Below are 18,783 nucleotides of genomic sequence, written 5' to 3'. Positions count from 1 at the left end.
TCATGTACTGTGCTTTGCCATCATGTGCTGTGCTTTTTTCATCATGTGCTGTGCTTTTGCCATCATGTGCTGTGCTTTTGCCATCATGTGTTGTGCTTTTGCCATCATGTACTGTGCTTTTGCCATCATGTGCTGTGCTTTTGCCATCATGCACTGTGCTTTTGCCAGTGTGTGCTGTGCTTTTGCCATCATGCGCTGTGATTTTGCCGTCATGTGCTGTGATTTTGCCAACATGTGCTGTGCTTTGCCCATCACATGCTGTGCTTTTTCATCATGTGCTGTGCTTTTGCCATCATGTACTGTGTTTTTGCCATCGTGTGCTGTGCCTTTGCCAGCATGTGCTGTGCTTTTGCCATCATGTGCGGTGCTTTTGCCATCATGCGCTGTGCTTTTGCCATCATGCGCTGTGCTTTTGCCATCATGCGCTGTGCTTTTGCCATCATGCGCTGTGCTTTTGCCAAGTTTGAATAAAATCGATCCATATACACTCCCCCTGCCCACCGTGTGTATGTAACGGGCGGATGAACGGATACCTCCGCATGGGGAAGAGATGGTGTTTACGATGATGTCATTGGTATCGTAATTATGACGTCACAATTCGACAGAGACAACGCTTAGTCTGATCAGTTTGAAATGTATTGAGCGTGATCTATGAAACAATTATATTAGAGAATATAAATTTATGATGTCATCGCTCACGGGGTCTGGCAGCCATATTGGATCAAAGAAAAAAATGTTCAAAAACAGAAGAGTTGGCTCGCAACAAGTTGACTGTGCAGGGTAATTATTATTTGAATACCATCTAGTTCGAAAGGAGAATTTCGAAAGAGTAATTCTGAAGGGTAATTCTATAGGGTATTTCCAAAGGGTAATTCTAAAGGGTATTTCTGAAGGGTTCACAAGAGTAATTCTAAAGGGTATTTCTAAAGGGTTCTCGACAGTAATTCTAAAGGGTATTTCTGAAGGGTTCTCAAGAGTAATTCTAAAGGGTATTTCTAAAGGGTTCTCAAGAGTAATTCTAAAGGGTATTTCTAAAGGGTTCTCAAGAGTAATTCTAAAGGGTATTTCTAAAGGGTTCTCAAGAGTAATTCTAAAGGGTATTTCTAAAGGGTTCTCAAGAGTAATTCTAAAGGGTATTTCTTAAGGGTTCTCAAGAGTAATTCTAAAGGGTATTTCTTAAGGGTTCTCGAGAGTAATTCTAAAGGGTATTTCTAAAGGGTTCTCGAGAGTAATTCTAAAGGGTATTTCTAAAGGGTTCTCAAGAGTAATTCTAAAGGGTATTTCTGAAGGGTTCTCAAGAGTAATTCTAAAGGGTATTTCTAAAGGGTTCTCAAGAGTAATTCTAAAGGGTATTTCTAAAGGGTTCTCGAGAGTAATTCTAAAAGGTATTTCTAAAGGGTTCTCAAGAGTAATTCTAAAGGGTATTTCTAAAGGGTTCTCGAGAGTAATTCTAAAGGGTATTTCTAAAGGGTTCTCAAGAGTAATTCTAAAGGGTATTTCTGAAGGGTTCTCAAGAGTAATTCTAAAGGGTATTTCTAAAGGGTTCTCGAGAGTAATTCTAAAAGGTATTTCTAAAGGGTTCTCGAGAGTAATTCTAAAGGGTATTTCTGAAGGGTTCTCAAGAGTAATTCTAAAGGGTATTTCTAAAGGGTTCTCGAGAGTAATTCTAAAAGGTATTTCTGAAGGGTTCTCAAGAGTAATTCTAAAAGGTATTTCTAAAGGGTTCTCAAGAGTAATTCTAAAGGGTATTTCTAAAGGGTTCTCAAGAGTAATTCTAAAGGGTATTTCTGAAGGGTTCTCAAGAGTAATTCTAAAGGGTATTTCTAAAGGGTTCTCAAGAGTAATTCTAAAAGGTATTTCTGAAGGGTTCTCAAGAGTAATTCTAAAAGGTATTTCTAAAGGGTTCTCGAGAGTAATTCTAAAGGGTATTTCTAAAGGGTTCTCAAGAGTAATTCTAAAGGGTATTTCTAAAGGGTTCTCAAGAGTAATTCTAAAAGGTATTTCTGAAGGGTTCTCAAGAGTAATTCTAAAAGGTATTTCTAAAGGGTTCTCGAGAGTAATTCTAAAGGGTATTTCTGAAGGGTTCTCAAGAGTAATTCTAAAGGGTATTTCTAAAGGGTTCTCAAGAGTAATTCTAAAGGGTATTTCTAAAGGGTTCTCAAGAGTAATTCTAAAAGGTATTTCTGAAGGGTTCTCAAGAGTAATTTTAAAGGGTATTTCTAAAGGGTTCTCGAGAGTAATTCTAAAGGGTATTTCTAAAGGGTTCTCAAGAGTAATTCTAAAGGGTATTTCTAAAGGGTTCTCGAGAGTAATTCTAAAGGGTATTTCTAAAGGGTTCTCGAGAGTAATTCTAAAGGGTATTTCTAAAGGGTTCTCGAGAGTAATTCTAAAGGGTATTTCTAAAGGGTTCTCAAGAGTAATTCTAAAGGGTATTTCTAAAGGGTTCTCAAGAGTAATTCTAAAGGGTATTTCTGAAGGGTTCTCAAGAGTAATTCTAAAAGGGTATTTCTAAAGGGTTCTCGAGAGTAATTATAAAGGGTATTTCTAAAGGGTTCTCAAGAGTAATTCTAAAGGGTATTTCTAAAGGGTTCTCAAGAGTAATTCTAAAGGGTATTTCTAAAGGGTTCTCAAGAGTAATTCTAAAGGGTATTTCTGAAGGGTTCTCAAGAGTAATTCTAAAGGGTATTTCTAAAGGGTTCTCAAGAGTAATTCTAAAGGGTATTTCTGAAGGGTTCTCAAGAGTAATTCTAAAGGGTATTTCTAAAGGGTTCTCAAGAGTAATTCTCAAGGGTATTTCTGAAGGGTTCTCAAGAGTAATTCTAAAGGGTATTTCTAAAGGGTTCTCAAGAGTAATTCTAAAGGGTATTTCTGAAGGGTTCTCAAGAGTAATTCTAAAGGTATTTCTAAAGGGTTCTCAAGAGTAATTCTAAAGGGTATTTCTAAAGGGTTCTCAAGAGTAATTCTAAAGGGTATTTCTAAAGGGTTCTCAAGAGTAATTCTAAAGGGTATTTCTGAAGGGTTCTCAAGAGTAATTCTAAAGGGTATTTCTGAAGGGTTCTCAAGAGTAATTCTAAAGGGTATTTCTAAAGGGTTCTCAAGAGTAATTCTCAAGGGTATTTCTAAAGGGTTCTCAAGAGTGTGTGTGTGTGTGTGTGTGTGTGTGTGTGTGTGTGTGTGTGTGTGTGTGTGTGTGTGTGTGTGTGTGTGTGTATGTGTGTATGCATCGGTGGGCAGGGACAGCAATGGATGAAATCAACAGAACATTGATATGTTAACACTATGTTAACTTCCGTGTAAAGGAAGGAGGAGCTGACATTTTGGAGTTAACCCTTCATGCCATGTGCTTTCCTTTCTCCGATGAAGGGTTAACTCCCAAATTGTGAAGTTCTCTTTGCTTCCCACTTCAATCACCATCTTGTTCATTCGTTCCCTCCATCTGTACATCAAATCATTGGTTCACAATGTGCACATCAGAAAGTAAAGGCGAACAGTGTGGGGAAGGTGTGTTGTGGAGTGAGAAGAGCAATGAAAGGGGGAGGAGGGCAATCGTCTACTTGGACATTGACTTCAATCGGCCATCTTTAATTAACAACCGTTGGTTCACAGGGGAAGGTGAAACAACACAAACACAGATATGAGAACAAGGTGGAGCAGGTATTTTAACAAGTGCTGCTTTTCTGCCAGGTATCTTCAAGAGCAACAAGCAAATGGACACAGACAAGGCCGACCTGGCACGTCATCCCAGCAGCGCAGTCAGCAATATGTCAGGGTCAGAGAGTTTGGAGCCGAGAGAATTGGCAAAGACGATAAGCCTTGAAATATCCAGCGAGGACAGGTTCCATTACACACCGGGGCACCTTGAGTGATGTTTGTGCTTCTCACGGCAAATTATCTTCGCTATTTCGACCACAACTGTGTTTGTCCCCTCCAGACCTCTTACCTTCCTCATTTAGACCAATACATTATTATCATAACACTAGTGTAGTCTGTATGCACACCTTACCATAACACTAGTGTAGTCTGGATGCACACCTTACCATACCACCACTGTAGTCTGTATGCACACCTTACCATAACACCACTGTAGTCTGTATGCACACCTTACCATACCACCACTGTAGTCTGTATGCGCACCTTACCATACCACCACTGTAGTCTGTATGCACACCTTACCATACCACCACTGTAGTCTGTATGCACACCTTACCATAACACCACTGTAGTCTGTATGCACACCTTACCATACCACCACTGTAGTCTGTATGCACACCTTACCATACCACCACTGTAGTCTGTATGCGCACCTTACCATAACACTACTGTAGTCTGTATGCACACCTTACCATAACACCACTGTAGTCTGTATGCACACCTTACCATAACACTACTGTAGTCCGTATGCACACCTATACATTCCCTTACCTTCCTCCATTAGACCAATACAGTATTACCATAACACTACAACAACAAACAACATGCATTTAAAGGCCATTTTCCCTGCTAGATGGGTTCGCCTTGCGGTCCCCATGACAATGTTCTCCATTTTGCCCTATTTTCTGCATCTCTCCTTGTTAACCCCCTTGCCCGCATTTCTTCTTCCACCATGTTTAGCCAAGTCTTTCTCGGTCTTCCCCGTCTTCTACTTCCTTCTACATTCATTTCCATCACTCTTCTCAACCAGTCACTTTCATCCTTCCTCAACACATGACCAAACCATCTCAACCTGTTTCACTTCACAGCATCCATCACAGGCTCTATTCCCATCATCTTTCGCAATTCATCATTTGTCTTCCTCTCTCTCAACGATACTCCGCACATCCACCGAACCATTCGCATTTCCACCCTTTCCAGCCTTCGTTGCTGCTCTACGTTCATGACCCATGTCTCGCTCCCATAAATCATAACACTTCTCACACATGCAGCATACACCTTTCCCTTCAGCTTCAACGACACTCCCCTCCTCATCAGCACGCCACTCAGTTCCCGAAACTTCTTCCATGCACATCTCACTCTAGCAACCGTTGCCGAGTCTGATCCACCTTCTCCATTCAGCATGTCTCCGAGGTAGCAAAATGTTTTCACACCTTCCACCTTCACGCCGTCTCCAAGATCCAACTCAACATTTCCTCCATCTGCAGCTCCCTCTGTGCACACCTTACCCTTGAATGTAGCTGCCACACTGGTTAATGACCCTCTCAGACCACTACATTTTTGATGAACCCACTCAGCACACATTGTACATTGAATGGAGTTCTCTCCGACACCCTTCCTACACACAGCACAGGGCCACTTCCCAGTTCTTTCCACCTCACCACATGCTTTACCACTTGCCATCACCTTCGTCTTTCCGATATTCACCTTCAGACCTTTTGCCTCCATACATTCCTTCCACTTGTTCATCTTCTCCTTCAGTCCATCCATACTTTCCGCAATCAACACCAGATCATCTGCTTACAACAACTCCCACGGTAAACCCTCCTTTACGTTCTGAGCCAGCACCTCCATCACAGCACCTCCATCACAGCACCTCCATCCAGCACATCACATCACAGTACTGCTTTCACATCCTGGGAGGTTCAAGTTCCACATACTTACTGGACAGAATTTAATCCAAAGTATCCGACTTATCAACTCTCCCAATCTGACCTCAAAATTTGACCCGCTCAAATTACGTCGCAAAGTTGGTTCTCTTTACCTTTTTTACGGATATTACTTCGGTTTCTGCTCCCAAGAACTTGCTGCTTGTATAACTCCGCCATTAGCGAGACCCCGGAATTCTCGATAAGCCGCTACATCCCCCGTTAATTCACCCCAGATCCACTTTTTTGAAATACTGACTTCTTTCCTGGAAGTCCTAGCTGTGTCCACGTGTTTTTTTTTTTGTTTTTTTTACCTCTCCCACCCTCCCCCCCCCCCCCCCCTTTTCCATGCCTCCTTCCCCAAAGCCCTTTCCCTCCCACAGATCTCCCAATGTCCCTGCTCTCCATCTTGTTCTCCCGCTCCCTTTATCATATGTTTTATGTGTCAGTTTGTCTTTTTTGTGATCAATGTTAGCTCTTACACGAGCCTCGACCTTGCATGCAAAAAAAAAAAAAAAAATTGTGTGTCCATTGGCAACACAATGGTGGGCCATTATGATGTTTGTTTCTTCCCCTCCACTGCCAAGCTCTGGAACTCTTTACCTTCCCATGTTTTTCCAAACACTTATGACCTTCACTATAACAAAAAGCAGATTTTTTTTACTTTCTCGAAAACTCTCAGACTCTTTCTTCACTTTTCTATCAATGCAGCTCTTTTATTTAAGGCCTGGTTTCGATGAGGACTACATAGTCCGTGCCTGGAGCCTTCAACCTAGAAAAAGAAAATCGTTGGTTTCGCATAGCGAGAAGCACCAACATGGCGGCCGTAAGATTTTTCATCAGAATGAAATCGTCGGTGGGTTTAGTCAGGCAAACTGTCCAACCAATTGGTCGAATGGAATGTTACAGACAGGCAGACAGACCCACGGACAGACAAGCGTGTCGTGATGAAGATACGAGAACTATTCGGTCACACACATCAAAACAACTCGGTTTGTTGTCAGACAAAGGAATATTTTCTCGAGGAGTTCATTATAAAGTGTTGTTGTTGTTTTGTAACTTGACCGAGGTTCACCTTTCTTCTTTCCCACAGCTCCCTAGGCCTTGCTAAAGCTGCCCTGGAAGCCATCAGTGGGTTCAATCTCTTTGGCAATCAGGTGGGATTGTGCACGTCCAGCATGGCATCAGGTGTTCATAAAATACAGAAACCCCATGGGTTTGGGATATCATGGTCATCGATTATGTAATGTATGCAAACACTTTAAATACAGAGTTCCATCCATTCATAAGACGAGCAACGGTACCCGCCCTCTGGGCGGGGCTTCAATTGTGAGGCGGGGCTTCAATTGGGAGGCGGGGCTTCAATTGGGAGGCGGGGCTTCAATTGGGAGGCCCAAATGAAAAGGCAAAATATCAGAAATTGAAGGGTTTTATTTTATTTTAAACGATTTATATAAACATCCGTTAAAACATGTCACACGCAAATCATCAAAATCTAAACAGTATTTGTAGAATTTCAATGAAAGCCACATCACTGTTCATATCGGTAAATATTATTCCATCGTGTTTGGAAAAACTGGTAAATTGGAAAAATTGGAAAATTGGGAAAAAATTGGAAAAACAATATATCCCAGGGGGTCCCAGGATTGCCCACCCAAAATTTCGTTGCGATCGGTTCAGCCGTTTTTGTGGTGCCTGGGAAAAGACAGACAGACAGACATTTGGTGAATTATAGTAAGATGTGCAGGAGTCCTGTAACACACCTGTCAGAAATCCATGAAAAAAACAGCACAGATCACAAGATATCCCGAGATTTTCATCAATATGGAATCCTTCACAGGTTTAACTCGAACGCCACTCGGTAGAGCGCATACTCCCGCCGTGGGTTTAGTTGGGATAATACGTTTTGTTTAACCTCCCCTCTCCCCAAAACAATAAATGAAAAAGCAAGTAAGCCCTAACTGTCAGAGAATTTATTTTGATATATCTCGGAATTAGAGGAGAAAAACATCATTTAACAATAAGAATAAAAGCTTCAATGCAGTAAAAGAGAAAAATATTTCCCAAAATTTTTTCCAAAACAATTCCTGGATCCGGAATAATATCCTGAGCTTCACCAAAAACTAATCAATTCTTCCCTATCCCGAGGGCAACCATCCCACCAACTTTCATTCAAATCCGTTCAGAACTTTTCCAGATATGTTGTTCACAAACATACGAACACACACACACACGGACGGACACGATCGAATGCGTCACTCAGGTGATTTATCTCTTCCTGGTTACTCCCTCCTCCGGTATGATAGACCTGAGCCTCGGCCTGGTGGTGGGGTGGCTATCTTTGTCAAAAACTCTCTTCCTCACTCTCCTTGCACTGCCCTCTTTCCTCCTCACCCCCAGGAGTACCTCTGGCTACGGCTTCCTCTCCGCTCCCACCTTTTGTTCATATGTGTTCTGTACCGTCCCCCAAACAGTGATGACTCCATCTACATTTCAATGTCTGACAACATGGACCAACTTCTATCCACTCATCCCAACTCTCTCTTCCTCATATGTGGTGACTTCAACTGTCATCATGCCACCTGGTTGGGTGTGGGTTCCTCTCTCACTAGTCATGGCACCTCAGCAAAGGACTTCTGTGACTCACTGGGATTGACACAATCTGTCAATTTCCCGACCCGGATCTCAGCCAATGGAGTATCTTCTCTTCTAGACTTGATTATGACAAACTTCCCTGCTAATGTCTGCTGCTCTTCTTCTGCTCCAATCGGTTCTTCTGATCATGTGCTTGTCAAAGTGGACATCTCTCTGGCCATTCTCAGAGAGCCTCCTCAGCGTCGACGAGTCTGGCATTTCACTCAGGCCGACTGGGACGGTCTTCAAGCAGCCATCAATCGTCTGGATTGGTCTCCCATCTCCACTGCCTCTGACATCAATTCTTCCTGGGAATTCTTCCAAAGCAAACTGATCTCTCTCATGCACAGATTTATCCCATCTCGCCTTCAATTGTCTTACCCTTCCTCCCGTCCATGGTACACTGAATCTTGTGGTGAGGCAGTTGCCCTGAAACAACTTGCCTTTGCCTCTTGGAAGGCTAATCCAACTGAAGGAAATCTCAGTTCCTTCCACCAAGCTCGGAACAAGTGTGTGTCTACCCTCAGGAGTGCCAGGAAGCACTATCTCTCCTCACTCAAGAATGAACTCTCAAACCTGTCTCCTTCCTCCAAATCCTGGTGGCGTCTGGTCAAATCCGTTTCTGGTGTTTGTTCCCCCTCCATCCCCTCCCTTACCTCAAATGGCCACACAGTTGACATCGCACGTGACAAAGCCGAATGCCTCAACTCTGTGTTCGCCTCGAAATCCTTAGTCCCAAACCCATCTCTCTCTGTTCCCACCTTTCCCAGTCGAACCCAACTGCTCCTGGACTCTGTGTCCTTCTCTCCTGACAAGGTGGAGGAGTTTTTGTCAAACCTCGACTCTGATTCTGCTACTGGACCAGACGGCATCAGCCCACGGGTCCTAAAATCCTGCTCTGCCGCTCTATCTCACCCTCTCTCTGTTCTTTTCACCCTATCTTTTGCTCAAGGTCATCTGCCAGCATCCTGGAAATCAGCTAACATTACCGCTTTTCACAAAAAAGGTGCAAAAACAGATCCTTGCAACTACAGACCAATCAGCCTGCTCCCAATTATCAGCAAAGTCATGGAATCCATCATTGCTTCGGATATGAAATCTTTCCTCTTCTCCAATGGCTTGATCTCTGATCATCAATTTGGTTTCAGACCAGGTCACTCTACTCTGGACATGCTGCTTCTGCTGTCTCAACAATGGATGGAGGTCCTCAATGCCAAACAGGAAATCAGAGCTGTCTCCCTTGACATATCAATGGCCTTTGATACGGTCTGGCACCCAGCTCTGCTCACCAAACTCTCCTCCTATGGTATCCATGGAAATCTCCATGCATGGCTTGCGGACTTCCTCTCTGGTCGTAGTCAACGTGTGGCCCTGAATGGATTTCTCTCATCTCCCCTTCCTGTTCAGGCTGGAGTTCCCCAAGGAAGTGTGCTGGGCCCTGTGCTTTTTCTGGTCTTTATCAATGATCTCTCTGACTCTCTGGAAAATCCTCTCTATCTCTTTGCTGATGACTCCACTCTCTGCCGCTCCAATCCTCTTCCCTCAGATCGGCAGTCTGCAGCCACCTCACTCTCTGAAGACCTGGACAAAATCACAGACTGGTCAAACAAGTGGAACATGTCTTTCAATCCTGCAAATCTCACTCTCTTACTATGTCTCTCCGAAAAGATCGACTGGACAACCCTCCCATCTACTTTCTCAACAATCCTCTCCAAGAAGTTCTGTCACTCAAGCTTTTGGGTCTCACTATCTGCCATGATCTTTCTTGGGAAAACCACATTTCCAAGCTGGCCTCCAAAGCCAGTCGCCGACTGGGCATCCTCCGTCGTGCGAAGTCCTTCCTCGGCACACCTGAGCTCCTCACCACATACAAGGCTTTCATCCGCAGCTCAATGGAATACTGTTCTCCCCTATGGGCTGGTGCTCCTGCCTCACACCTGGCTCGGCTTCACGCTGTTGAATCCAAAGCTTTCAAAATCATTGGAATCTCCCGCGATGAAGCTATCTCTGAGGGCCTTTCACTCACTCACCGCAGGCAGGTAGGTGGCCTTTCTGTCTTCTACCGACTCCTCTCCGGCCTTGCTCCCCCAGCTCTCTCTGTGCTCTGTCCCCCAAATATTCCTACAGGTCGCACAAGATCTGCCAGCAACCCTCTGATGGTTAAACTGCCGAAATCTCGGCTCTCTGCTCACCTTCACTCTTTCATTCCTCTTTTCTCCCGCCTGTGGAACAAACTCCCACACTCCCTTCAATCCCTCTCCACCCTCCAGGTCTTTAAAACAGCTGTTCACCACCATCTCTTATCTTCCCCCATCCATAACCTTGATCTTTTCTACCCCCACTAATTCACCCCAGATCCACCTTGTTTGAAATTCCAACTTCTTTCCTGGAAATCCTGGCAGTGTCCATATGTTTATACCTCTCCCACCCCCCCCCCCCCCCTCACATGCCTCCCCCCCTTCACATGCCTCCCCCCCAAAGCCCTCTCCCTCCCACAGATCTCTCGATGTCTCCATGTCTCTCGGTCCCTGCTCTCAAATGTTGTGTTTGTGTCCTTCCCCCTCTCTCCCCATCTTGTCTACCGCTCCCGATGTTATTTGTTTTATGTGTCTGTTTGTCTTTCTGTGTGATTAATGTTCGCTCTTTCACGAGCCTCGATCTTGTATACAAAGAAGAAAAAAAAAAAAAAAAAAAAAAAAAAACTCCCTGGTGGGAGTAATAAACCTGAAAATCGCAGAGCGATAACCAGAATTATTTATTTGGTCTGGGAAGGCCATGCGAGGTTTCTTCTTCTTCAGCCTCATAACCATGCGATCTTTTTTTTAAAAGTTGGAATTTTGCCAAATCTGTTCTTTTCGTTTGTTAATATACCTCAGCCATTGACAAATCTGGAACTAAGTCTTGATATGTTCATCAAATACTGACACCGCGATTGACATTCACTGAGCTAAATGTTGATATCTCTTCTGAGGAAGAAAAAAAAACCCAGTTTTAAAGCATTATACGTATCAAACGATACATTTTATGAAACGGTGAAACCTAATACTCACTTTGGTGGTTTTAAAATGACAGAATATGTCTTTATTAGAAAAAAAAAAGAACATTGAAGACGACGCTGCTAACAAAATACACCGCTCAAACGCATAACCACGAGTTTAAACTACATTGACAACAAATATGAAAACTATTTTCATATCACAATGTTAAATATAGAATATATAGAAGATAATGTTAAAAAAAAAATGAGCCCTATCTTCCAATGGTAAAAAACTCCTTCAAAAAATTCCTGGATCCGGAATAATATCCTGAGCTTCACCAAAATCTAATCAATTCTTCCTTATCCCAAGGGCAATCATCCCACCAACTTTCATCCAAATCCGTTCAGAACTTTTCCAGATATCTTGTTCACAAACACACGAACACACACACACACACGGACACGAGTGAATGCATTACTCCCTGGCGAGAGTAATAAATATTCCGTCCACGTCGCTGAGGTCGCTGCAGCAAAAGATCTGTTTATGATGTGAAACAAACCAATAAGATTTACCTCTCCTGACGTCACAGCATCTTCATGCTCGTTTCACATTTGATTATTCCCACATCTCAGGACACCGGGACACCTTGTGACGTGTGAGCCGAACCAGTTATACTCTCCAACACCCTTTTCTTTCATCCCCCAGGGTTGTTCGTGGTCGGTCATTTTCGTCGATACAGATGCTCACAACCGCAACCGGCAGACCTTCACATCGCTGCTTCCAAGGGAGTCAAGATCACATGTGAGGCACCTGTCTCACACCTCGCCTACACCTGTCTCACACCTCTCCTACACCTGTCTCACACCTCTCCAACACCTGTCTCACACCTCTCCTACATCTGTCTCACACCTCTCCTACACCTGTCTCACACCTCTCCTACACCTGTCTCACACCTCTCCTACACCTGTCTCACACCTCTCCTACACCTGTCTCACACCTCTCCTACACCTGTCTCACACCTCTCCTACACCTGTCTCACACCTCTCCTACACCTGTCTCACACCCTGTAGTTTGCATGCACAACGTTGGCACACTGCACCTATCCCGCACAACGCTGTTCCGTTATGTAATTTGAACATTGCCAATAAGGTACCATGGGTGGACAGGTGCTGTAGATATCGATCCTATGCGAGTTTATCAGTCTCTCTCAATCTGACAAAATGCAAGTTCAGTACCGTGACACAATCTCATGGTAAAGATTGCACTGGGTGGTTTGCTTTTGCCAACTTCAGGAAGGACACCATGGGATCTTGAACATCTACCATCTAATACTAGCAGATGGGACACCCGGCTTAACATCCATCCAAGGGACGGTGCACGCTGTGACATAATGATTTGTCTGCAGAGCAGGAATCGGACTCAGACTGTACAAGTCAGAGATAGGTGTGCCTCCTCCGTACCATACTGGCAAAATTTCACTCCTAAGTTTCGTTTGAAAAGGAAAGTGAAATCTTTACCTTGAAATAAGTAATACGATATCCAGGTAAATGTCACAAAGGGAGCCAGCTCAAATTAATGACGTCATCCCTCAACTGCACTCTCAGGCTTTTCGTCTATAATCCGGCTTAGCCTCGGATTTGCTTTTCCGATAACCTGAGATGACTTTATCCCCTCGGAGCACAGCTCACCTGTGTCTTATCCAAGTGTAACATCTGCGCTGTCCTGTCCCTCGGAAGGAAATTAAACTGGGCTGAGATGACCTTATCCTCTCGGAGCACAGCTCACCTGTGTCTTATCCAAGTGGAACATATGCCCTTCCCTGTCCCTCGGATTTGAAATTAAAGCGGGTACCCCATCTACCAGTCAGTGGACGTCAAACATTCATGCTGTCCTTCGTGAAGAGCAGGCGATCTATCACCGTATATAAGGGTAGTCTGGTCAACTTGGTTTTTTTGTACACAGAATCGAGGCTCATGTAAGAGCTAACACATTGAACAAGAAAACATGGACAAACACACAAAACATACAATGAAGGGAGCGGGAGACAAGAGGGGAGGGAGAGGGAAGCACACAAGCACAACAAGAGAAGAGAACAGGGACGTCGGTAGATCTGAGGAAGGGGGAGGGCTGGGGGAGGAGGGAGGGATACACGGTATAAAGCAAATGAACACTACCAGGAATTTCAGGAAAGAAGTTGGAGATTGAAAGAGGCGGATTTGGGGTGAATTAGCGGGGGTAGAAAAGACCAAGGTTTGGATTGGGGAAGACAAGAGATGGTGGTGAACAGCTGTTTTGAAGACCTGGATGGAGGAGTGGGATTGAAGAGAGTGAGGGAGTTTGTTCCAGAGGCGGGAGAAAAGAAGAATAAATGAGTGAAGGTGAGCAGAGAGTCTTGATTTTGGCAGTTTCACCAGAAGACGGTTGCTGGCAGATCTTGTGCGACCTGAAGGAATATTTGGGGGACAGAGCACAGATAGAGCTGGGAGAGCAAGATGTCCCACCATATATTACCTTCCCATGATGTCCCATTTACCCTCCCATGATGTCCCACTTACCCTCCCATGATGTGTTGCTTACCCTCCAATGATGTCTCACTTACCCTCCCACTATGTTCCACTTACCCTCCCATGATGTCCTGCTTACCCTTCCATGATATCCCGCTTACCCTTCCATGATGTCCCGCTTACCCTCCCATGATGTCCTGCTTACCTTCCCACTATGTGCTACTTACCCTCCCATGATGTCCCGCTTACCCTCCCATGATGTCCCGCTTACCCTCCCATGATGTCCCACTTATCCTCCCACTACGTGCCACTTACGATGTCCTGCATACCCTCCCATGATGCCCCACTTATCCTCCCACTACGTGCCACTTACCCTCCCATGATGTCCCACTTACCCTCCCATGATGCCCCGCTTACCCTCCCATGATGTTCCTCTTACCCTCCCATGATGTCCTGCTTACCCTCCAATGATGTCCCATGATCTCTCGCTTACCCTCCCATGATGTTCCGCTTACCCTCCCACGATGTCCTGCTTACCCTTCCAGGATGCCCCGCTTACATTCCCACTATGTCCCACTTACCCTCCCACTATCTCCCACTTATCCTCCCACTTTGTCCCACTTATCCTCCCACTATGTCCCACTTATCCTCCCACTATGTTCCACTTACCCTCCCACGATGTCCCGCTTACCCTCCCATGATGTCCTGCTTACCTTCCCACTACGTCCCACTTACCCTCCCACGATGTCCCACTCACCCTCCCGTGATGTCCTGCTTACCTTCCCACTATGTCCCACTTACCCTCCCACGATGTCCCACTCACCCTCCCATGATGTCCTGCTTACCTTCCCACTATGTGCCACTTACGCTCCAACGATGTCCCACTCACCCTCCCATGATGTCCCACTTATCCTCCCATGATGTCCTGCTTACCTTCCCACTATGTCCCACTTATCTTCCCACTATGTGCCACTTACCCTCCCACGATGTCCCGCTTACCCTCCCATGATGTCCCGCTTGCCCTCCCATGATGTCCCACTTACCCTCCCGTGATGTCCCGCTTACCATCTGATGATGTTCCACTTACCCTCCCGTGATGTCCTGCTTACACTCCCATGATGTCCCATGATCTCCCGCTTATCTTCCCATGATGTTCCGCTTACCCTCCCATGATGTCCTGCTTACCCTCCCATGATGTCCCAACTACCCTCCCATGATGTCCTGCTTACCCTCCCATGAGGTGTTGCTTACCCTCCCATGATGTCCCACTTACCCTCCCACAATGTCCCACTAATCCTCCCATGATGTCCTACTTACCTTCCCACTATGTCCCACTTATCCTCCAACTATGTCCCACTTATCCTCCCACTATGTTCCACTTACCCTCCCATGATGTCCTGCCTACCCTTCCATGATATCCCGCTTACCCTTCCATGATGTCCCGCTTACCCTCCCATGATGTCCTGCTTACCTTCCCACTATGTGCTACTTACCCTCCCATGATGTCCCACTTACCCTCCCATGATGTCCCACTTATCCTCATACTATGTGCCACTTACCTTCCCACGATGTCCCGCAGACCCTCCCATGATGCCCCACTTATCCTCCCACTATGTGCCACTTACCCTCCCACTATGTGCCACTTATCCTCCCATGATCTCCCGCTTACCCTCCCATGATCTCCCGCTTACCCTCCCATGATGTCCTGCTTACCCTCCCATGATGTCCCATGATCTCCCGCTTACCCTCCCATGATGTTCCACTTACCCTCCCATGATGTCCTGCTTACCCTCCCATGATGTCCCGCTCACCCTCCCATGATGTCACGCTCACCCTCCCATGATGCTCCACTTACAGTCCCATGGTGTCCTGCCTACCCTCCCATGATGTCCCACTTACCCTCCCATGATGTCCTGCTTACCCTTCCATGATGTCCCGCTTACCCTCCCATGATGTCCCGCTTACCCTCCCATGATGTGCCACGTAGACTCCCATGATGTCCCACGTAGACTCCCATGATGTCCCGCTTATCCTCCCATGATGAACCGCTTACCCTTCCATGATGGCCTGCTTACCCTCCCATGTTGTCCCGCTTACCCTCCCATGATGTCCCGCTTATCCTCCCATGATGTCCCGCTTACCCTCCCATGATGTCCCTCTTACCCTCCCATGATGTCCCGCTTACCCTCCCATGATGTCCAGCTTACCCTCCCATGATGTCCCACTTACCCTCCCATGATGTCCCGCTTACCCTCCCATGATGTCCCACTTACCCTCCCACGATGTCCCACTTACCCTCCCATGATGGCCTGCTTACCCTCCCATGATGTCACACTTATCCTCCAATGTTGTCCCGCTTATCCTCCCACGATGTCCTGCTTACCCTCCCATGATGTTCTGCTTACCCTCCCATGATGTCCCGCTTACCCTCCCATGATGTCCCGCTTACCCTCCCATGATGTCCCGCTTACCCTCCCATGATGTCCCACTTACCCTCCCATGATGTCCCACTTACCCTCCCATGATATCCCGCTTATCCTCCCATGATGTCCCGCTTATCCTCCCACGATGTCCCGCTTACCCTCCCATGATGTTCCGCTTACCCTCCCATGATGTCCCGCTTACCCTCCCATGATGTCCCGTTTACCCTCCCATGATGTCCCGCTTACCCTCCCATGATGTCCCGCTTACCCTCCCATGATGTCCCACTTACCCTCCCATGATGGCCTGCTTACCCTCCCATGATGTCACACTTATCCTCCAATGTTGTCCCGCTTACCCTCCCATGATGTCCCGCTTACCCTCCCATGATGTCCTGATAATGAGAATGTAAAAAGCCCCGTCAGGTAGCGCTCGAGTAGCGTTTTCCCATTGAGTGACGGCACTTTGATTTGCATGACCTTTTCCCACTTGTCCTTGAAAAACGCCCTTTGCTTCATGTGTTCCACGGCATGTGTTTGGGCAACAGGTGACACAGGCTGATTTGATTTTGTTACAGATCCCACGGTGTCTCACAGGAGTAGGCTATTGCGTGCCAGTACCATGGCCAAATGCAAAGTTCCTGCCCTGGCCTACTCAAAGCATAACCTTGGCCTTTTAACTCAAAGAATATCAGAGTTTGGGTCTCAAAAAAAGGATGTACAAGTTCTGTGGTGTGTAAACTGTATGTCTCTACATTTGCAAGAAAGTACAGGATGTCCTCGCTTAACGTCGTCGTCCGGGTTAACGTCGTTTCACTTAACGTCTTGGTTACCAAGAACGTAACCACGATGTTAACCGAGGACCAAGTGTACATATCAGTTTGTTTAATGTATCAAAACATCGATGGAAAATTACTCACAAGGATTGATTACCTCCACCACCTAAGGTGGACGGAGGTTGGTTATGTTTTTACCCCCGTTTGTCTGTTTGTCTATCTGTCCGTCTGTGAGCAGAATACAGTATCTCAAAAAGTTCAGGATGAATTTGTACGAAATTTAGTCGACAGGTTGTGTTCCCACAATTACAATGAAACTTCACCACAACCTTCATCACCCTTGATGTACCAATGTTTGTTGAAGGCATTATATAAATTGGGGTCTGAGGAGGTATATGGGGTGGACGTTGCCCCGATGTTTCGCTTTCTCACTTGGCAAATGCAAAATGACTTTTTCTGATCATATTTGACCGATAAAGCCGCGTATTATGTACGATGACATGTTGTCTTCTTTGTACATTGCAAATCCTCTCCTACCTGCCCAATCTCAGAACACCGATGCAGCTTTGCTCCCATGTTGTGGATATCCAGCCTTTGCTGTCGATGATGAAACCCTGCGCTCTCAGACATTAAGTAAGGTCGTACGGAAACTGAGAAGGCGTTTTGGCTTCAAGCGTTTCCTACGTGATGGCTACCGCACATCTTTAGAAGATTCCAGCCGGAGACACTACAAGCCCGCAGAGATCAAGGTTCGTCTGTCCGTAAGCCTTCCGTTATGTCTGCATGTCTGGCTGCCTCCGAGACTTCGTCCTCGTGGGGTCCACGCTGTGAACATTCCGTGGGAAATATACACGAGTATTTAGTAATGAGATGAACACAACATGCGAGTTCATTGATCAATCACATGATCAGACAGCCTGATGAATGATTGATCAATCACATGATCACACAGCCTGATGAATGTTTGATCAATCACATGATCAGACAGCCTGATGAATGATTGATCAATCACATGATCACACAGCTTGATGAATGATTGATCAATCACATGATCACACAGCCTGATGAATGATTGATCAATCACATGATCACGCAGCCTGATGAATGATTGATCAATCACATGATCACACAGCCAGGCAAATGATTGATCAATCACACGATCACACAGCCTGATGAATGATTGATCAATCACATGATCACGCAGCCTCATGAATGATTGATCAATCACATGATCACACAGCCTGATGAATGATTGATCAATCACACGATCACACAGCCTGATGAATGTTTGATCAATCACATGATCACGCAGCCTGATGAATGTTTGATCAATCACATGATCACGCAGCCTGATGAATGATTGATCAATCACATGATCACACAGCCAGATGAATGTTTGATCAATCACATGATCACACAGCCTGATGAATGTTTGATCAATCACACGATCACGCAGCCTGATGAATGTTTGATCAATCACATGATCACGCAGCCTGATGAATGATGGATCAATCACATGATCACACAGCTTGATGAATGATTGATCAATCACATGATCACACAGCCTGGCAAATGATTGATCAATCACATGATCACACAGCCTGATGAATGTTTGATCAATCACATGATCAGACAGCCTGATGAATGATTGATCAATCACATGATCATACAGCATCATGAATGATTAATCAATCACATGATCACACAGCCTGATGAATGATTGATCAATCACATGATCATACAGCATCATGAATGACTGATCAATCACATGATCACACAGCCTGATGAATGATTGATCAGTCACACGATCACACAGCCCGGCAAATGATTGATCAATCACATGATCACACAGCCTGATGAATGATTGATCAATCACATGATCACGCAGCCTG

The 18,783-nt window shown here is 45.4% G+C and overlaps 1 protein-coding gene across 4 annotated transcripts in view; it reads left to right on the top strand.

The window, feature by feature from the left end:
* Nucleotides 1-18,783, top strand: part of LOC137434832 (phosphorylase b kinase regulatory subunit beta-like) — a 335,447-nt gene that overhangs the window by 169,700 nt on the left and 146,964 nt on the right. For all 4 annotated transcript variants that reach the window (XM_078785025.1, XM_078785024.1, XM_078785027.1 and 1 more), the window contains 3 exons: nt 6,673-6,736; nt 11,897-11,992; nt 17,443-17,640. In XM_078785025.1, the coding sequence (XP_078641151.1) occupies nt 6,673-6,736; nt 11,897-11,992; nt 17,443-17,640 (358 nt within the window). The remainder of the gene's footprint in view (nt 1-6,672; nt 6,737-11,896; nt 11,993-17,442; nt 17,641-18,783) is intronic.

The sequence above is a fragment of the Myxine glutinosa genome, chromosome 9, assembly GCF_964187855.1.
Source record: "Myxine glutinosa chromosome 9, kmMyxGlut1.1, whole genome shotgun sequence".
Classification (NCBI taxonomy): Eukaryota; Metazoa; Chordata; class Myxini; order Myxiniformes; family Myxinidae; genus Myxine; species Myxine glutinosa.
Note: the sequence above shows the minus strand (reverse complement) of the source record. Positions and strands in the feature narration are given on the sequence as shown.